We start from the raw sequence: 22,248 nt of genomic DNA, 5'->3' as shown, positions 1-22,248 counted from the left end.
CAAGGTTTAGGACCCAGGTTTAGTTTTCAGCATCACCTAAGGTGGCTTCCAACCTTCCTTATTTCCAGTTCCAGGAGGTTCAGGATCCTCCTCTTGTCCCTGTGGGTACCAGGGATGTACATGATACACTTCAATATAAACAGGCAAAAAACAAAAACAAAAACAAAACTCATACACATAAAAGATAAATCTTTAAAATAGGTATTTGATATAAATTTTAAGCATACCATTAACAGAAAGCGACAGTCAGGGAAGGGACTGGACATGCTCAGGCACACGTGTGGGCTCTCCTCAAGGGAGGGGTGTAGATTAAGTTTGTTAATGTTTACATCTCAAAGAACCCTTTCTTTCTTTTGATGAGTTGAGATTATTGCATGGCTCAGAGATGCCTTGTGTGGGATAAAACCATGGCCCACTGGAGACTCACAGGGGTTTCTAGTGAGAGTCCTAGAAACTGCAGGTTTTAATCTGGGAAGGGAGAAAGGCCTTGCGCCTTGTTGACTGCTTCAGAGTTCTTTCTGCTCATCTGTCAAGAGATTTGAACAAGACTAGGGTGCAAGGGGCTCCCTTCCATTCTTGTCTCCACAGTTCCTTCCACTTTTCTGTTCTGTCTCAGTTCCATAAAGTGACTGTAAAGACATATGCTTTTGCTCACCGGGGGAGTCTCATCCTGATCTGTGTGTAATGACCAGAGAAGCAGCTTTTGTGATGGAGACTGCCTCTGACCTCAGAAGAGCCACTTCCTGCATCTTCGATATCTGTAAATAACATTAGGGACAAGTCTGTCCAGCAAATTTCAGAAGCGTGTAATCCAATGCAGTGGTTCTTCAATGATTCAGACATGCCAGTTGGGATTTGCCAGACTCCAGCAGAGCAAGGCCCGTCCTGAGATACTCTCTGGGTGATGCAGGGCCTTTCAGAGTAGTTCCCTTTTGATAAAATTGTTATCGACACAGACCCCCACTGGATGGACAGTGTGCATGGAGGAGGGACTTGGGAGCACTCAGCCCTAAGTGGGATGTCTTTACCAACCTCCGCTCGCTCAAGGTTCAGAGATCTTTGTGGAGGAGGAGGCAGAAATAGTGGAGGAGTCAGAGGTGGTGGGCCACTCCAAGAAAATGGTGTCTCTCAGCCACACCAGAACTCTGAGCAGAGACTGTGATATCATGCACAAGGCCTGCACAGGTTCAATGCAGGCACAAGCCCAGGACAGAGAAGGCAGAAGAGGAGACACACAGGAAGCCCCAGCCCTAATCAAGGAGTTATTTGCAATTGCTATCTGCCAGGAAAGGGGAAGGGGAAGAGGGAGGGGAGGGGAAGGGGAGAGGGAAAGCCACTTTTCTCCAATGGAGTGTCACCGGGTTTATAAACCACTCCCCAGGGCAGGCCTCCAGCACAAGAGTAGCAGGCAAACACAAACGGACTCCATATTGTTCTGCTGTTTATGTGGGCTTTTTGTCCCATCTTGTTTTGTTATTTTCTTTTTGTCTTATTGGTTTATTTTGTTTTGTTTTGTTCATTTGATTTTCTTTTTTTAAGGGAAGAAAAAAGCCATGAAGTTGGGTAGGTGGGGAGGTTGGGAAGATCTGAAGGTCAGAAGCGGGAAAAGACTATGATGGGAATAAATTGTATGAAATTATTTTTTTGTAATGATAAACTTCAAGATTATCTAGAGTCAGGTTATCGTTATGCTGGCACATAGCCAGGGCTGACAGAATAATTAATTAGGATCACATCTCTTTAATTTTTATACACCTTCTGTTGTTGTTCCCATCTTAAGTATTTTCAAAGATGGGCTTAACTCAACTGAGGAGGAAATGGTGTCCCTGGGGGAGGATCTGTGGCAGGGTTGAAACCCAGTTGCCACTATGGGTTCAGATTCATGACAGGTGTTAGTTGCTGCTGTGGGTTCAGATTCTGAAAACGACTCCCAGCATTGGTGCAAAGAATGGTTACCTATGTCACTGCTGATTGTAACAGCCTACAGCTATGCCTGACATGTTCTGGGACTGGGCGTTTGTGTCATTAGTTGACCTGCTAACCGGGAGGTTTGTGCCCTTCATTAAGATTTGTTTATAAAACATTTTATTTTATTTCTGTTTCTTTTGAATGTGAGCATATGCAGGTGTCTGTGAAGTCCAGAAGAGGACACAGATGGCCTGGAACTGGAGTTACAGGCTGCCGTGAGCCAGTGAACATGGGTTCTGGGAACCAAACCAGTAGCAAATACTCATAACCACAGGGTCATCTCTCCAGTCTTTATTTACCTATATATTTAAATATATAGGTAAATAATATATATATATATATGTGTGTGTGTGTGTGTGTGTGTGTGTGTGTGTGTGTTTTACTTATGTCCTTTTAAACCTGCTAAAACAAAATATTTAAATGAAATTTGCTTACCAATATTCAAGAAATTCAATAACACATTCTCTTTATTGAGAATTTTGTATGATGGAAACACTGCTTTCATTGCCCTCACTCAACTTTGCTGCAGGAATTGTGATAAAAAGATGAAATGCAGTAAAGTACGGCTATTGAAAATCACAGGGTAAAGGGCATAATATAGCAGCAAGCTTTTTCCCCTGGGAGAAAACAAAGTTGAACAAACATAACGAAGTAACAAGTTCAAGCAGTGGTTCTCCAACTTGGTCCCTAGGAGCTTCTTGGAGCTATGACAACATCAAATCAATCTTTGTTCATTTTTAAAGATTTATTTGAGTGCATGCCTGGTGTGAGTATGTGCTTGTGAGTGTCAGAAAGGGGTATCAGATCCCCTGGACAAGAGTTGAAGGAAGTTGTGAATGAGCCCCCCTGTGTGGCACAAACCAAACCCGGGTCTAGTGCTCCTAACCTCTGAACCATTGTCCCAGTCCCCAAAGGAGTCTTCTTAGTAACATGAAGGTGTTTTTGTCTTTTGTGTTCTGTTTTACTTGAGTACACTGCAGTTTTCTGAAGGTTACGTGATGGGCTGTTCCAAAAGATTGACTGTGGAAGTGTGTCTGTCTTATATTAATACATCTGTCTTGGATTAAACCAGATATTAAAAATATTTATAAAATCACAAAGCCACCTCTCTTCTTACTACTTATTTGCAGTTAAAGACCAATATTTATAAGCATACAAAATAAAACCTTAAGGATTTCTTCAGTAAGTGGTGAGGCTACAAAATGGCTCTAAGACTAAAAACTTTCAAGCACTGATAACTCAAAAGATGAGAAATATCCATTCAACACTGATAAATAAATTTTAATTTAAAACAGAAAAAGTAAATTCTTTAAAAGCAATCACATATGTCTCTATGGAATCCAGAACAACACCCCAACTGTGTTGCCTAGGATGAAGGAAAGATTTAAGCTGTGGCCGTGGTAGGAAGTTTAGACTGCTGTGGGGCTGTTCAATTTCTTTTTTATAGATGGCATGTATTTTAAATATGTGAATGTTTGGTTTGTGTGCTAAGAGTCTACAAAAGAGAAAGATGGAGAGAGAGAGACAGAGAGAGGGAGAGAGAGAGACAGAGAGAGAGGAGAGAAAGGGAGGTACACATAATACCACATGAGAGAATATGAACCTATGAACCAAGGTCTTTCTCTATAGCCCAGCTTTGAGCTCTCAATCCCCCTGCGTCTGCTTGGAGTTATAGATATGCGTCACTGTGCCTGACTAGCATTTAAAATATGTTGGATCTGTGGAAGCAAAATTTGCATAAAACTACAAAGAGCATGATTTTTGTGTTTTAATTTTGTCTGTGCTTGCTGCTGGGGATAGAACTCAGCCATGTAAATGTTTTACTATCATGCTCTAGCCCTAGTCTGTCTCTCTCCCTCCTTGCCCTCCTCTTTGCCTTCTTTTAGTTTTGAGACAATGTCTTGGTAATTTACCCAGGCTGGCTTTGAACTCACTCTGTAGCTTAGGCAAGTCTTGAATTCCACAGCCTTCCTGGTTTAGTTCTTGGAGTAGCCAGGATCACAGGCCTGCTGCGCCAGGCTCAACAGAGAATATTTCAATAGACTAATAGTGAAAGGAAGCCTTCATTATCTGGTACTAAGAACACAGAGTCAGGCAAGCAGAATTAACTTTCTCGGAAATAGCTTCACTGCATGCTGTACACATGTTTGCATGTGAAACCTTTTCCATTCATGAAGTGGAATGCAAAACACTTGTATCTAATATTATTTACAATAAAGAATGTATAATCTGAATATTTGTTATCAGTCCAGTGAAGATAATGTGTTACTAGCATTAGAATGACTGCTAAGCCTTTCACTATTTTTGGGGGACAGTTGTAAACAAAGTCTATTAGATAATGGCTATTTTTCATCCAGCATTATAAAATATTAATAATCTATATTGTGGGTAATTTATTTCTAGCAATATTTCCCAAAGAAATGTTAAGATACTGGAGTATTTATACACAAATTTATTTACAAAAGAGTATTTTATAATATATCACATTTGTAACAGCACATGCCTATGTACTAGACTATGATAAGTATGGGAATAGCAAATAGAAACAAGTGAGACAATATTACTAGTAAGAGCATTATTAAATATGTTATTAATTGCTTAGCATTAGTCAGTACACAGTTATTTCTTGGTAATTACCAAGTTATCATAATTAAATAAGAAGAGATAATTCAGCATTTAACATAGTTTATGAATCTATATAAAAAGATATTGAACCAGATATGATGATGCATGTCTTTAATAACAACTAGTTGCAAGGCTGAGACAGAAAGATTGAGACTTTAAGGTCATCCTGGGCTACATAGCAAGACCCTATCTCAAAAAAAATATAATGTAAAAGGCTATCAGGTTAATTCCCCTTTCCATGTTAGCAGTGATTGTGTTCTGAAATAGTGAATATTTTTATCTTTTTTATCATCTTTCCTTATTTTCTTAATTTTCTTTTTCCAATGAACATGCCTTGTAAAATAAAGAATAGCAGCATGATTCAGTTGATTTTGCACATGAGTATTATCATTTTAATCTGTGTATTGTGAGCAGCTGTGAAATGAGATTTGAAATCTACTTGCAGTCTTGGTTGCTTGCTCTCTCTATCAGCTAGTGGCCAGTGGAGCATCCTCACATTTCTAGAGTGTGCTTTATTCTCCCTTTGCTGGTAACTGCAATGACACTGTAAACAAACTGTTCTGTCTTGACCTTTTCCTTGCCTATCAAATGATACTCTTCCAAATTCTAAAATCTGAAAGATAAGTGACAAAGCTTTCTCCAGGCTCAGAAGAAACATGTGATCTGGCCACTGTGGTGCTTCTCTTTGGCTACACATTGTCTTCTGATGCAGTACACATCATTTACACTTCCAGAGGGGATTGTCCTGCTGTCCTCCAGTCTACCTCTTGGGGGACATACATAAGGAACCTACAGATACTGTGGTCCCCATGAATATGGCTTATGACGACCTTGGGTGATTCTCCTTGAAGAATTTACTAGAACCTGAGGAAACACAAGGCACCTAGATCTAACAAGATAGTCTTAACTTGGTCTGTTTTTTCTCATCCCAGTCTGTCTCCTTAGATCTTTTGAAATGTGCTTTTAGCTCTTGTAGACAGCCCAGTCTTTGGTATGACCATTCACATCTGAAACCAGAAACATGTTAATGAAGGAGTATGCATTACTTAATGTAGTCTGCAATCTGATATTAAAATACATAACCAATCTGTGTTGCTTACTAGAGAACACTGATATAATTAGGTGTTGATTCAAATATGTTTCTAAACATACAATTAGATCTGCTATAAATGTACACTATTAGGAGCTCCATGCCAATCCATCCACTTGCTATGGAATGTAAAAATGATCATGATTTAAGTGATATTACATTTATCAGAGTAAAGTTTTAATTCTTTAACACGTTTTAAATTGAAAAATCAAAGATTTAAAGTTGATTCCTTTTGTGTAACTTGTGGTTCCTGGGGTGGGAGTAGAGATGTTTGACGCCGCTGTGTGTTTGACATGTACTGATAAGTTTCTTTTTAAACTTGCAGCAAATAGTGGCAGCAATAAATGCAGGGATTATCCCCTTAGGAAACAGCTCCAATCAAGTTAGTCACTGGGACCTCGGAAGCTCTTTCTTCTTTGCTGGTACTGTTATCACAACCATAGGTAGGAGACGAATCACTTTCTATTTTCCTTTTTTTTTTTTTTTTTTTTTTTTTTGGTATAGTTTGTGACCTGACATTCATCTGTTCAAATTTCTTTTATGTAGTTGGATTAAGTAGTCTGAGATAGAAAACTAGGGTATAATACATAGGGTTTTGAATTAAAAGTTTGAATTGAGGGAATTAGCAAACTAGCCATCAGTGAATGAAAAGTTTGAATTAAGCAAACTAGCCATCAGTTCAGAATGTAAAACTCGGAAGCAATATGATGGAGACGTTTGATAAGGGATAATATATTGTAATATATGAAGAGTTTGAGATGATGGTTTCTTTGTGTAAGCAGTCCCCCCACCCCAACCCCACTTCTTGTCTTCAGTGTAGCAGGACAGGGTTTCATCTGACTTTGGCTTGATGTGTTTATTCGATGTTACCTATCTCAGTTTATCGATCTTAACCCTCCCTTGACAGGATACCTGTTGTTATATTGATGGCTCATGTTTAGGTTTCCTTCAGGGTTTGTTGCCCACATGTTATATTTTGGTAATAGCATAGACATATAAAGTGTTAACTGTGATGTGAGGCTGAACCCTGGATGTCTTACCTAATCTCATTATTTATTTATTTATTTTTATTTGTTATAACATTGGGAATGTTGTTTCAGTGGAGGCTCCTTTGTTTTGACTTGTCTTATGTGTGCTCAGCACATTTGTGACATCCAAATGAAGGTACACAGAAGTCCTCTCTCCAGTACTCAAGCCTTCAGTGATGCAGAGCTTCCCACAAGATTTCTGTGCATATCCCTGTTGTAGAGGTTCTTTCCCGCCAGCCTGCTTCAGTCCCAAATGAGCACAGGGATGCTATGTTAACTATGAAACTGTTGGCCGATGGCTTGGGCTTCTTATTGGCTAGCTCTCTCTAAGTTATTAGCCCATATCTGTTAATCTGTATTGGCGAGGCTGTGGTTTACCCATAATCAGGCATGCTACTCTGTCAGCAGCAAGGGATCTCTACCATCTCCCTCCACCTTTCCCAGAATGCTTGTCTCCTAGTTCAGCCTATCTTCCTGCCTGGCCAATCAGTGTTTTATTCATCAACCAATAAGAAAAACATAAATACAGAAGAACATCCCCCATCATATCCTATAGTGTGAGCTACCTTCACCATTCTAGCTTTCTGACTTAGAAAGAAAATGTGTAAAGCCATGATTTTTGAGAATAAGGAGGACATGGATTCATCACAGTTATGAATGCATTTCAAAAAGGATAATAGAAGTGTGTTCATCTCTCATGGGGCAGGACCTCTGCTTATGGAATGAACTAAGACTGTGAAGGTTGCAATTTTATTTGTTTATTGCCATCAACAAATTATAATGATTCATATGAAAATTTCAGATCCACATGTTATACCAAAGTTCTTGGTAAGACAGCATGGAAGCTTGTGGGTGAACACTTAAAATTTGGAATTCTTTCTTTGCTGGGAGTGTGTGGTGCCTGCTTCATGATCGCATGATAGTAGATATAGGTTGGGGCCACTTCCCAGCAAGATTAGTACCTTTCCATGCTGATGTACCATTGTCACAAGGTCAAGAAACGATGTGGATGCTGGCATTTCCATCAGCAAGGTCAAAAGTTGTGACTGAAAACCTAGGAGAATGGCATCTTTGATCCCTTACCACAATCACAGGTTCTGTTTGAGACTTAGACATTTTGGCCATTTCTACTGTGGAAATAACTGCTTATTGTGTAAACTACCTAGAGTCTGTAAGCAAGGGGGGAAAATGGCTCACAGACTGAGTGAGAATGTTTAATTTCTGTCCAAGGATGACTAAAGATCACATTACAACTCACTGTGACCGCCACTAAATTATTTTGCAAGAGACAGTCATTATCTGCCTTTAGTGCTGCACTGTATGTTTATAAACAGTCTCGTAAGTTTCGCAGACATATACTTCAGTGCATGAAAAGAAATAAACCATTGTTACCAGCTTTACCCCCAAATTATAGGCACTAAACACAGTAGCTGGTCATACAGGCTGCTTAGGAAGCTGCCCGGAAGCCTCATCTCTTACCCATCCATCTCAGTTGAAGCCTTAGGTGACTCAAGTCATTCTGAGTCACCCCTCTGGATCCTTTGCTCCCAGGCCTTTCTTATTCCTGTGTGAAGGCCATTTCCTCTGACCTTGGACTAGATTAAGGGTGAAAACACTGCTTTTTTTTTTAAAGTGTCCATGTGACACTTAATTAACACAGATTTTGAATCTGTGCAATTAAAGGAATAAAAGCCAGTGTTGCCAATACTAAAGCTCTCGTGGCCATGTGTTTCTCAGCTACGTGGGCTGTACCTTGCTGCATGCTGCACTGGTGCTTTGGAAACTACAGCTTGAGAGTTTGCCCAGGTAACTTGCAGTGTCATTTGTAGGGTGTCTTGTGAAAGTGGTACTTCATGGAGCCATGTGGGCTGCAGATGTTCCTGGCTTTTCTATTTTGCTTTATCAGCTTAAGATGTGAACATGAGCTAGGCAGCTTATACATTGGAACAGTGTTCAAGGGAAAGTTAATTACACACAGTGCCGTATTAAACTTTAAGACCCAAATTTAAGGAATTGCTTCCAAATTACTCACCCTTTCCAAAATCAGATCCTTCTACCACCTTCCCCAAATTCCACTCCATGGCTGCGCACAATGCGGTCAGTGTCTATGGCCATTCTCCCCACCACCATATCCCCCATCACCCTATCCCCCCACCCACCCCCAACCCCAACCCCACTCCTGCCCCTGCCCTGTCCCATACCCTCCTTGTAGCCCATCAACTCACAGAATTTGCACTGCTTTTGAAGCAAACCCAGCTGAGACTGCTCACCTTTCTAACTGTTGCTTATTTGGTTCAGACCAGGCTCTCTCCACATCACTTGTACTGAAGAGGTCCTGACTCAGATCCTTCCTGTGTTTCCAACCCAGTCACCAAAAGAACGCCATAGCCCTGTGCCTGTCTCTGATAGTAGGCTGCCAGGAGGTCTTATCTGTTTTGTTTATTCCCCCAGAATTTCCCTTATTTCTGAGATGTAGTAGATCCTTAAGATTTAATATGGGGATGGTGTCTCAGAACACTTGCTGCTCTTGCAAGAGGATGCAGGGCAGCAAAGATTGTCCTGTCAGGAGACCTGGGGCCTTCTTCTGGACTCCACAGGCACCCACATACATGTACTGCATGTAAAATCATGCAGACACACATATTTATACATAAATCAAAAAATCTTAAAAAGATCATAAAATTGAAAACAAATAGGCATATAAGCAGTGTGACCTGTGGCTTAGTGGATGTTACTCAACACTAAAATGATGGACATGATACTAAATTAAGGGCTTGTTCAACACATCTCATCAAGAGCTTGCTTGTTTGTGCATTTGTTTATTTAGTAGATAGTAAACACTCCCTCTCTGATGCCATAAAGAGTCAAAGTCTTCAACTCTTACTTGCATAGCAATGAGTCAGGGAGGTTGGCAGGCAGATAAACACAGAAGCAAGCAAACACAGGGGTGCCAGGTGTATAAGCTAAGAGCAGTTAATGGAACCTGTGGTGTACGTTACAGGATATTAAGGTTAAGTGGGTGGGGATGTAGGGGCAAGGATAATTGCCTTTGGTTATTAGATGTTGTCTCCAAGACTGGAAAAAGAGTTAGTGATTTTCAAGTCAAACACATACGGATGGGAGAATTCAGATACAGAGAGCTTGGGGAAGAGATGAAGGTAAAAATCCACAGGTGGCTGTGGGTCATCTGGGATGGTTGCTGATGCTGGAGAGCCTCATGCTGAGGTCCTGTGACTTGCCGCCTGTCCAAGTGGCTCATACTGGATCGTTGCTACTTTTGCCACCATTAGGAGCTTACAGAAGCAAGGACACAGTCTTCTGCCATTTGCACAGGAAAAGCAGCAGTAGGTGTCATGTGACCAAGTATGCCATGGAGCTGGTTTTCGATGTGGTTAGAAGTAGGGAAGGAGAGAGTGAGGAATGCACCTGAAGACAAATGAATCCCAGTTGGATATGAGCTGTGAACTTGAGCTGTGTTTTTGAAGAAAACATGCTGTGTCTGCCTGTGGAAGGGCAAGGCTGGGCAGTCTGTGGTAGCAGCAAGCCAAAACCCAGACAGAACATGAACTGGACTTGGTGTGGGGGTGTACAGGTAAACATTTGTGTCGACCAGAGGCTCATTTAAGGGGGTAGTAGGCAATGCTGACTGCTGGAGGTGAGGGGGAAAGGCAGTTCAAGACAAATCGATACTCAAGGGTTTTGTACCTACTAAATAAGATAAAACATCGATCTCTTTTAAAGTAAATGAGAGCTAACAGAGACACTAGGATGCATCTTTCAGAAAGAGGCTAAGTTGAAAGAGCCCAGTGAATGGAACAATTAGGAAGTTAGGACAGCGACCCACACAGCCGCATGAACATTGCCTGGGATGGCAGGAGATGGTGTGGAAGGAAGAGTCGGAGACAGGGTGTTGTCAGAACCAGATGAGGGAAGCAGCCGGGCTTGGTGACTAACAGGATGGAGAGAGGGAGTGAGAACACTGGAAGTGAAGTGAGTATTTAGACGATGGTAGACTTGTAATTCATCGAGAGCTCTCGTTGATCCTATTCAGAAAACCGAGTTGAAAAAAATAGCCAAGGTTTTAAATGCTGTGTTATTTTAGGAAGCTTCATTTCAGTACTTCATCCCTCCCGTCCCTCTGCCAGCTTTTATTTCTTTCTTTATTTTGGCTATTCTTTAATTGTGCTGGCTCAATTATGTTACTCCTCATTACTGTGTTGGGGTTAAAAAGACAGGTGACCAATCACCAGGACATTAATAAACAGGGTGCTGAATGCTGTAGAGGAACCTGGTGTGCAATAATAGAGAGAAACCAGAGCCAGGAGTGGGAGGCTTTCCCAAAGAGGCTGCTGCAGGAACTCTGAGGGGGCGACATCCATCTGAAACCTGAAGGATGAGAAGAAGTCAGCTGTGTACAGACAAGTGGAAAGATGAGTTCAGTCAGAGGGCACAGCCGCAGCACAGATCCTGAGTAGGATGGAGTCTGGCACATTCAAGGAACTCAGATGAGCCACGGAGCAGACCCTGGCCATCTAGAAGGAGGAGTAGCAGAAGAAGCCATGGGGGGGGGTCACAGATAAGCAGGCCCCAAAGCACGAGGGGCTCAGAGGGTCATGGTGAGGGTCTCTGTGAAGTGGGAAGCCATTGCCAGATATCATCATAAGAGAAGGATGGGGCTAAGGAGAGAACTCAGGGTGAAACACTTGCATTGCTAGCATAAGGGCCGGACTCAAGATCCACCTTAGTTTACCATCCTGGGTGTTCTCTGAGTAGAAAACTTTCTTTCTTCCTTTCTTCCTTTCTTCCTTCCTTCCTTCCTTCCTTCCTTCCTTCCTTCCTTCCTTCCTTCCTTCCTTTCTTCCTTCCTTTCTTTCTTTTTTTTAAGGGACATCTGTCCCTCTTGCAGAGAACACTCAGTTTCCACTACCAGAGTATTGGGATTGAGTTCATGTATGTGGTCCCTATGGTTTGTGTGGTTTCTGTATTTTTCTGTGTTTTTGAACCAGTTCACTAGAATAATGCTTCAGTTTTACATGGCTTGAATTGCTAAGGATATTATGATATTGATGCCTGACTTTCTGCAAAAATTGCATCCCATTAGGTATCATACTTAACTGATGAGAAACAGATTATAACAAAAAAAAAAAAAGAAGAAGAAGAAAATGAAAGAAAGGTTTGGAGTAATTTTATCAAGCAGTTCTAGATAAAAAGGAAAAAGAAGGAGGAAGAAGGAGGAGAGAAGAAAAGGAGGAGGGAAAACATGTTTTGGAAAGAGACAGTGAGTGTTGGAAACCGTAAAGCCCTGTGCTGACTTTTGGCTGATCCCTTTTTCCTGTATGGAGTGGAAAAATATAAACCTGAAACTCTGAGGCTAAATTCCCATCATTCTGTGTTCCCTACTATGAGTACAGGAGTCTGACCTGCACGTGGAGACCAAGGGCCCCGAAGCAGTGGTGTAGAATTTGCCACAAAGCCTTCCCAGGAGATGACGTCCTTGTGGCTCTGAGTGTTGAGTGCTAACTTACTAATTTAGCATACGCATGTGTCTGTCGTATTTCACTGGTCTCTGAAAGAGCTGCATGCTGGATTCTGAAAGCCCATTTTAAATGAAAGTTAAGGTTCTTTCAGGCAACTTTAAGGTGGGCCATTTTGCAAAGTTCCTAACTTGGACTCACAATATTTTAAAAAGCTTATTAAAGAGGATGGTTATTTAAAATAACAACAACAACAAGAAATCCTGGTATTGTTCTACTGAAATGCAGAAGTACAAATGAATAGTTTTGTGTCTTTGACTCTATGATTCTTCTGCTACACTAACTAAAACTCATATCAAGATTTAATGTATGCATGCAAGCTTGTGTATTATCTAAGAAAGAAGAAGAATTGATAGAGGAGGAGGAGGAGAGAAACAGTAGCTATCAGAGAAGATGCCCTATGGATAGAGCTAGGTTTGCAGAGTCCAAAGTTAAGCTGCTGGATGGGTAATGGAGCTGGATTCCTGTGAATACTGTTACAGACTCCTAAGTGGATGAGCTAAATTAGTCATGCTAACTTCTCATTGCATATGTATTCATGCCAGGCAAGAGGAGGCCTGCAAAGGAACACCAAGTACCTTGTGCAGCTTGAAAAGGGATTTGGAACCCTCTGGGATGTAGTTTCCCTAAGCATTAGCCTTTTTCTCCAGTCACAGGAGAATCCAGAGTGTTCTAGTTTAGGTCTGGTTTCACTGCACACATTCCAGTAAGAAGAGAGAGGCCTCACTCACCAAGGTCTATACTGAGTTTCAAGGTTGCTTGTTATTAGAACAAAACCCACCATATTTTCCTTTTTTTTTGTAATAATTTTGAACAGTTTGCAATAAGGCACTTTTAACCTTCTGGAAAGCAACTTTTGTGACCTTGAAATTGCTCCAGAAAAGGGCTGTAGAGAAGAGTCACCAATTAAAGGCATCAGCTGCTCTTCCAGAGGACCAAGGTTCAGGTCCTAGTACCAACGTGGTGGCTCACAACCATCTGCAACTCCAATTCCAGGGATCCAACACCCTTCTGGCCTCAGTGGGCACCAGTCGCACACACACACAGTAGGCACACACATATTCATGGTAAACACTCATTCATACAAAATAAAATAAGCCATAAAAAGGAAAAAAATTACACCCCAAGTTATGAACAGTGTATCTTTATGCCCTGAATTAGCACCTTGACTGTTTCTTCTCATCCCCCCTCACTCCCTTTCACCTCTGGGGTAAAATATGTAGCTATGTGGCACATCTGGCAGGCCAGTGCATAGCCAAGCTTGGCTCTCAATGTGATTAAACTAGAACAGGACACTTAAGAACACTGTTCCCGTGTCTCATTTAATAAGGAAGGTGTAGAGTTAATATTTAGTCAAGCTTCTCTACTTTCAGCTGGTAATTATGCTACACATTTGCTTTTGTCCATTGTGTGTGTGTGTGTGTGTGTGTGTGTGTGTGTGTGTGTGTGTGTTTACTTGAAGGTTTTTAGAATAACGCAGTCTTACTCTTGGAAAGATGGCATTGCTGTGTCATACTTTAAGCATAGCATGATGTTGACAGAAGGACTCATGCCAGGTGACACTCATGCTTAGCCATTGTGGCTTATGTGTGGCACTTGGACTCACTGTAGGAATAAAGGAATTTTGGGAAGCTCTTGGTTCTAAAACACAGCTAGGAAAAAAAATACTGCTAATGAGAAAATTTGAAAGCTCAAGTGGTCAGAACTATTCTTTACCTCCTGGCCTTAAATTACCCTCACCTCCAACATTCCTTTGCAATAAAAACAACAGTGTCCAGGTTTAGGGAATGCTCTATCATAGCTCTCTGAAGATGCTAAGGAGGAAAACGATTGCTGGGTTCCAGAGATGGCTCAATGGGTAAAAGCCTGTCATGGGAGCCTAAGGATCTGAGTACTTTGAACCCCCCCAACACACACACACAAAAAAAACCCTACACCCAGCATTAGTAAACACCTATAGTTCTAGTACTCCTGTGGGGGATGGGAGGTAGAGGGAGGGGCTTCCCAATCTCATGTACCCATCAAAAACAAAAACAATAGCAAACAAACAAAACTAAAAACAGAGACCCATGTTGTCTCAAACAATGTGGAAGGCAAGAACTAAGGTCTGAGATTGTCCTTTGACCTCTTTGTATATACATCAACATCCATGTAATCAAATGTGCACACCATGCATACAACACACACACACACACACACACACACACAGAGAGAGAGAGAGAGAGAGAGAGAGAGAGAGAGAGAGAGAGAGAGAGCATAATTGCTAAAGGTTAGCAGCAGCAAGGTAGGACAAAGGACCGAAGGGTAGAAAAGAAAACTGAACAGACTCTTTCCCCTGAGCTCTCACCCTGACAGCACACATTTGTGTTCTCCTCCATACTAAGCAATTCTCCAGCAGACACTAATTCAGGCTAGTTCTGATGCTGTCTACCTGGGGTAGCATCAGATTCTGTAGGTGAAGGACTCAGACCCATGATTGGAGCCCAGATTCCTATACTGTTTGCTCTGGAATCAGGCCCCTCCTTGTGTTAGGTCTGAAGCTTCTCACTAACGCTGGGAAACAATTTACATTTCTCCGTTTTTATTATAAAGCACAGTATAACTGCAGTCAGATATACACAGGTCAAGCTGTTTGGGATGAGGCCTGAAGCCTGTGTGGAGCTGCATCTTCCAGGCATTCCAGAGATTTCTAGTGTTGTCCTTAGATATGTATTGTTTGTGCCAGTTTCTGGTTCTTCCCCCCTTCCCAGAGGATGGGAGAAATGGCTCCTACAGCTTCCTGTCCTTCTATAATGGGAAGTGGTAGAAGCTTGAGACAGTTGGTCACATTGCATCCAGTCAAGGGGCAAAGCAAAGAATGTAAGCCTGCTTGCTAGTGCCGAACATCATTCTCCTTTAATCTGGTCCAGGGCCCAGTCCATGAAATGGTGCCATTTACATTCAGGATGTGTTTTCTCAATTCTGTGGCTATAATCAAGATAATCACCCACAGACCTTCTCAAAGGCCCTTCTCCAAGGTGCTTCTAGCCTATGTCGTGCTGACAATTAAAACTAGCTACCAAACTAGCTAAAGTCCACATAATAGAATCAAGGATTCTTCTGTATACCTCTATGGTTCAAGAAATTACAAAGGTCTTTAAGAGTGTTACATGGAGGCCTAAGTCAACATGTGTTGTTATTAACTCACAATGGTGTGAAAGGCAGGAAATGAGTTAGAAGCAATTAAGTAGGTATTATGCAAAGAATGGGCGTTTAAAATTATTTGTTTTATATGAATGAGTGTTTTGCTTGCATGTATGTGTGCCATATGCATGCAATGCATATAGAGGCCTGAAGAGGATGGCAGATGCCCTGGAACTTGAATTACACATGGTTATGGGCCACCACATGGATGCTGGGAATCAAAACAAGTCTTCTGCAAGAGCACTAAGTGCTCTTAACTACCGAACCATCTCTCCATAAAGCCATTCCTATAAATAGCAAATGTAAGTGAAAGCTTGGACAGGCAACTTACTGAATCTATATTTTAATGTTATTTGATTCCACAGAAATTTAGATACATGAACTTCTAAGTAATAACAACCAAAGAACATGATATACACATTCATAGACTAGTCTGTGCTTCTGCATTACTTAATATTAGCTAAGTTACTTCCAGGACCAATCTGGTAGCCTTTCACAATACAAGTGCCTTGCTGCTTCACAGTGCAGATTCAGCATGGGAAGGCAAGAGGCCTCTTCCCACCACACTTGATACCTTTGCAGACCACAGTCTTCACCTGCAGGCCCCTTTGCTGTTCCTAGGGTTAGAAAGAGTTCTACTGCTGGGCAGTGGTGGCTCATGCCTTTAATCCCAACACCTGGGAACTCACACTTTGTGAGTTCAAGGCCAGCCTCATATACAGAATGAGTTCCAGGACAGGCTCCAAAGCTACATAGAGAAATCCTGTCTCAAAACAAAAACAAAAAACAAAGAAATAGCCAGGCATTGGTGGTGCATGCTTTTAATCCAAGCACTGGGCAGAGGCAGGCAGATCTCTGTGAGTTTGAGGCCAGTCTGGTCTACAGAGCAAGTTCCAGGACAGTCAGGGCTATACAGAGAAACTCTGTATGGAAAAAGAAACAAAGAAAACACAACAACAAAGAAAGAGAAAGAAAGAAAAGGAGAGAAGGGGAGGGGAGGGAAAGGGAGGTAGGTAGGGAGGGAGAGAGCAAGAGTGAGAGAGAGAGGGAGAGAGAGAGAGAGAGAGAGAGAGAGAGAGAGAGAGAGAGAGAGAGGAGAGAGAGAGAGAGAGAGCGTTCTGGCATTCTGGCCACTAGTGCAGACATAGCCCAGAACACTGACATAGCCAAGTTCAAGAGTGTGCAGGTACCCAGAATACACAAATATTTGGACACAGCTCCAGTTACTACTATAGTTTCTTATACAATAAATCCACCGGGGGTGGGCATAGTGTAATGACTCATTCATTTAATCTCAGCACCCAGGAAGCTGGGACATTCAGGATTTCCATATACATAACAAGTTCCATACTAGCCAGTCTCAATAATACCAAAATGAATAAATGATAAATAAATAAGTAAATAAGTAAATATTTCTCATTAAGGAACCATACAACTGAATTTTTAAAAAATCATGAAAGAAAGCCCATCATATTTTAAGTAGGTAAACATTCAAAGTCCCAGTGTTCAAAAGTTGGGCATGCCCATTTGAGTGACATCAATGTGTCATGTATTTTGTCTCTCCAACTCCAAGATTCTGAGTAGAATTCTTTAAACATGATTATCAATGTTATGCTTCAGAAAACTAGAGTTCTACTAATGTCAAGCCGTGACATTCTGGGTTTAAAATAGAATAAGAATTTGAGAGGGGAAAAATAAAATCTAATTGCTAGAAAAAGAAGCCAATATACTCTTTTGGAGTTATGTAGACTTATTATCATAAAAAGGGTTATTATGAAAAGATGTTAAGTTATAGAAAGGGAAAAATCTCCTGGGCCAGATGATCATAAATCACATGTTGGAAACTCTTTGTCTTTTTACAGTATTGTTCATTGACTTTCATAAGTGTTTGTGAAGGTTTGAAAATGTGCCATGTTAATTGCTTTTTTAAAATTCACAGAAACACTAGGAAGCATAAATCAAGGTGGCTAAGATTAATATTCGCCTGTCAGTATAAAGAGGAGGTCATTTGTGTGGCACTGCTGACTGGAAAGATAGTGAGAAATGAATGGTGTGCTCACTTTAAATGAAATTCTTTGTCTTTACAAACATATGAACATTTCCCTGTGTTAGTTACTACCATAGTTTCCCTGCCATAGTTACTGTCATTCCATAACTATTGACGTATTGATGGCTTTGTCATTTGAATGTGAAATGTCTCCCATAGATTAATGTAGTTGGGTAGTTGGTCCCAGGCTTGTGGCACTTTGGGGGAAGGTTGTGGAGGAAGGGCCTTACTGGGGACAAGGCTTAGTAGCTGGTATCCACTTCCTGTTTGCTTTCTGCTTCCTGCCTGAGGTTGGTTATCCTATATTTATACTACTCCCCCTTCCCAGGAAGATTCCTGTGTCTTCCCACCCCTCTTGAACCCTCCTTGTAACTTATCTTCTCTGGGCCTGTGTGTTGTAGCATGGTTATTCTTTCCTTTATAGTTATGTCCACTTCTGAGTGAGTACATACCATGTTTGTCTTTCTGGGTCTGGGTTGCCTCACTCAGGATGATCTTCCAGTTCCATCCATTTGCCTGAAAATTTCAGCTTTTTTAACAGCTGAGTGATAATCCATTGTGTAAATGTACCATGTTTTCTTTATCCATTCTTTGGTTAAGGGATCTAGGTTATTTCCAGTTTCTGGCTATTATGAATAAAGCTTCTATGAACATAGTTAGGCAAGTGTATTTGTGGTAGAATGGAGCATCCTTTGGGTATATGCCTAGGAATGGTATAGCTGGGTCTTGTAGGTCAATTCCAATTTTCTGAGAAACCACCATATTGATTTCCAAAGTAAGCTGTACAACTTTTCACTCCTACCAGCAATGGAGGAGTGTTCTCGTTACACTACCTTCTCACCAGCATGAGCTGTCATTTGTGGTTTTGATCTTATCCATTCTCAGAGTTACTTTATCCTGGGTAATTTATATTACCCTGATGGCTAGGTATGTTGTGTAGTGAGATATTCTCTTTGTCCACACCTGTGGCACAGACCACGCCCATTGGGGTCAGGGGCGCATGTTACCTGGGGGAACTAAGTCTGATGAAGGGGCTCAGGGAGCTCTTTTGCTTGCAGGAGGGACAGGAGAGCATCCGGAGGCGTCCTTGGGACCAGGAACCTGCTGGTGTTCATCTGTCTATGTTATTTCTCCCTGAATAAACATCTATTCAGCCTATCTGTTTCTCCTGATCCTTATTAAACCGCAATAGTGTTGAACATTTTTTTTTAGGTGTTTCTTGTTCATTTTCATTTGAGATTCCTTTGATGAGAATTCTCTGTACCCCATTTTTAATTGGATTATTTGGTTTTATGTCTTGTTTCTTCTCTTGTGTGTAGATTCAGTTGTGGTATGTGTGTGCGTGCGTGCGCGTACACACAGGTAAGTGTATCTGTGGGTATGAGTGGCCCCAGGGATCCTCTTGTTTCTGCCTACCTAATGATGGGATTATAAGTATAGCCAACCACACCCAGGAATTACAGGGTTCCTGGGGGTTGAACTCACATCTTCCAGCTTTAAGACAAGCTCCTTGCTGAGCCAACTATCTCTCCAGCACTGACATTTTCTAAAAACCCACCTTCCCATGTTCTGCTTTACAGATTTCCTTTTAATCTTTCACTTGCTTCATTTATTTACTTAGTTTTTAGAAAAAAAAATCTTAATTGTAGCTTTGTTGGTCTGTTTTGATTTTGATTTCTTACACTCAATGCCATTGGCAATTTTTGTTTCTTTTCTATTATTAGTTCTCTCATTTGCTTCTTAAAATTTTTTCCATGTTTATTTTTCTGTAATTCTTGGAAACCTTTTGTGTCTGTGCACTGATTAGAATTTCTGCCATTTCTGTTCTTCCCTCTAATTCTTATCACCTTAAATGTTGATTTTAATTCTGACTTTTGCACATCAACTTCCCATCTGTATTACATCATCATTTTTTTGTTTTTCTTTATTATTATTATTTTTTTTTACTTGGTGGCATTGGGAATTAATCTTAGGACCTTTGTCTTTGCTGGGCTGGGACTCTACCTACCACTGTGCTACCCAGAGTCCTCTATGCTTTTGTTTTTAAGTACCAGTTATTTCAGTTTCCATTGAGTTTGGACTCCAGATCTATAGGTTGAATGGTTTATTCTCATCTATTGTTACTCCAATCAAGTTTTGGGTCCTGCAGTATCTCATCTTCAGAGATGTGCTCATTGAGTCATCCACTCACCCAGATAATATCAATCTTGAATTCACGGGACAGTTTCTAGAAGGTAGAGACATAACAAACCAACACACAAGACCCAGTAAGACACAGAATTAAAAAAAACAAATAAATGATACAGCCTGTGATGGCAAGGGGCATGGAGTAAGCCAGGCATAGGGGCCAAGGGTGGGAGGAATGCTTTGTTAAATTGTTCACTTACCCACCTAGGCTTTGAATTAATGATTCTTCTGTCTCGGCCTCTACCATGCTTGGGGGGGGGGAGAGGGGATGGATTTCCAGCTTTCTACAGGAGCCATTTTTATCTTTGATTATTGGTTTTTAAGCTGTGTACCCAGAGAGAGACGCGGGTCTCCAATCTTTTGTACTCTCTGCAGTTTGAACATGCTAGCTGGTGGAGTAGCATAGCTTAATTAGTTTCTGAATGGTGCACATGCCAGCCCACTTTCTTCTGCTGAGTGGGAAATCCTCCTACATTCTCTCCCTATGGGCTCCAAATGGTAGTGGAAACAAGACCTTGGAGTGTTTCTAGCCACTGTTCTATGCATTCTTTGGGAGCTCTTTCTGTGTTTTTTGTTTGTTTGTTTGTTTTTGTTTTGTTGTTGTTGTTGTTGTTTGCATTTGAAGAGAATAAATTTAGGGTAAAGCACTTAACTTGAGCAGTGGCCCCACCCCCCATTGTGGGTATGTTACAGACAGGGTCGGGATGCACCAGATACATGTTCTCCTTGTGCACATACTTTAGGGATGAGTGAGAAGTGTGCAAGGAATCAGAGCGTAGAAAGGTGGCGTGACAGAGAGGTATTCATGGGCTCTCCAGGATTTTTCCATAAATTAAAACCTCCAAGTTTCTAATACATTTTAAAAATGGAGAAGTGAATATTTGTGTGTATTTGCACACACCCTCCTCCACGTGTGTGTGTGTGTGTGTGTGTGTGTGTGTGTGTGTGTGTGTATGTGTGTGTGTGTACCCACTGTAGCCTTTGTTGGAAATTGAAGCAAATCAACTCTAGACAAAATGAAATTCCTCACATGGAAACTATATTACTTAGATTAGGCAGAACTAATAAAAAGAGTAATGATACATGGTCACCAGTAGTCACCAACAGCTATTGGATAAATAGCTCTTTGCTTGGTAGAGATAAATATAGTGTGGAGATTTCTTTGTAGTGCACAGAATCCAGGAGACTCTGAAAGGTCAAGAAAGTCATAGCAGACTGAGAGTTGCCTTTGCTGTGGTCTCTATGACGATATGTAACGTGGCAGGAAATGTGTCTAGTGTGTGGTGTATACTTCCACACTATGGAATCTTCCAGATAGTAGATATGTTTTGCACAGCTGTTATCATAGCACATTGTTTAAAATACTTGGGTTTTGTTATTAGTTACTGTTGTTAATGTCTTATCATACCTAATATAAAATTCAACTGGCATAGTTCTGTCTGAAAGTATCAAGATCTAAATCTAGCAGAGATGTAGCTTAAAGGTGCCATAGGCCATTTACTGCACTTAATCTGGTTATAGGGGCTTCTTTCCCCATATGGCTTCAGTGATGGACACTTTGACCTGAACAGCCCAATCACCACTACTTTTAGTCAGTGTCTGGTTAGTTATCAATATGGGTGGGTACTTTTGCCATTGTAACCACATACCTCACAGAATCATTATATATATATATATATATATATATCTCAACTGACAAGTTGATAAGATCAAAATTATTGACTTAAAATAACAGCTATAGTGATGGCATATGCTCACACCTGGATTCCAAGTGAAATTGTTTCATATGCCAGCAGTTAGTACTTGAAAGTTTGAGTCTTAGCTCTTCAAGCTGTGATATGTAATTGCCACCTGTACTTCCATTTCCTGAAGTCTGACTTGGGTATTTATGCAGTGATGGGGTTAAAACTGTACTGGCCATCTCAGTTTTATTATTTAAAATTTTCTAATTTTTTAAATTTAATGCTTCCCCCTTGGCTACTGGTACTTTCTTTTGTGGCGATAGCAGCGTAATTAGGCATCTCACACAAGACTGTACCTGGCCATCCTATGTTTATGAGAGATGCCAATTAGAGTGACTCTACCAACATAACACTTATGTTTTTCACTTGGCTAATGATGAGATGTTCTGAAAGCTGATATTGCTTATTAGGGTCTGGAATGAAATATGAACCACACTTCACTTGGTAGATTATTTGATTTAGTCTTCAAAAGAATATAAAAAGAGAATGTTTCCTCAAGTCTCAGACACATTTAAGGAGGAAAAGTACTGCTGTCATTAGCTTCTCCATCATCCTCTTTGTTATTTTCATCCATAGTCAACATGTGCTCTGAGTGTCAGGAGCGCTGCCTGTGTCAAGACAGGAACTCAAGCAACCTCATATCACATCCATCATCAAGTGCAGAGAGAAACAGGTGGACCGACAGCACCAGCCTGATGCCATAGTTAGTTCTCTTTACTCTTATGTAGTTCAGGGTATGGCCTAGAGATAGTACTGCACTCAGCATAAGTGAGAGGGAAGAGAAGGAAAATGGTAGAGGGATTCAGTCGATTAACAATCAAGATAATTTCCCAAATATTCACAG

The 22,248-nt window shown here is 41.0% G+C and overlaps 1 protein-coding gene across 4 annotated transcripts in view; it reads left to right on the top strand.

Annotated features, from left to right (window-relative positions):
* Positions 1-22,248, top strand: part of Kcnk2 (potassium two pore domain channel subfamily K member 2) — a 174,401-nt gene that overhangs the window by 85,096 nt on the left and 67,057 nt on the right. For all 4 annotated transcript variants that reach the window (XM_051186603.1, XM_051186604.1, XM_051186605.1 and 1 more), the window contains exon 3: positions 6,009-6,126. In XM_051186603.1, the coding sequence (XP_051042560.1) occupies positions 6,009-6,126 (118 nt within the window). The remainder of the gene's footprint in view (positions 1-6,008; positions 6,127-22,248) is intronic.

The sequence above is a fragment of the Phodopus roborovskii genome, unplaced genomic scaffold, assembly GCF_943737965.1.
Source record: "Phodopus roborovskii unplaced genomic scaffold, PHOROB, whole genome shotgun sequence".
NCBI lineage: Eukaryota > Metazoa > Chordata > Mammalia > Rodentia > Cricetidae > Phodopus > Phodopus roborovskii.
The sequence above is the reverse complement of the archived record's forward strand: the minus strand, read 5'-3'. Positions and strand labels throughout refer to the sequence as shown.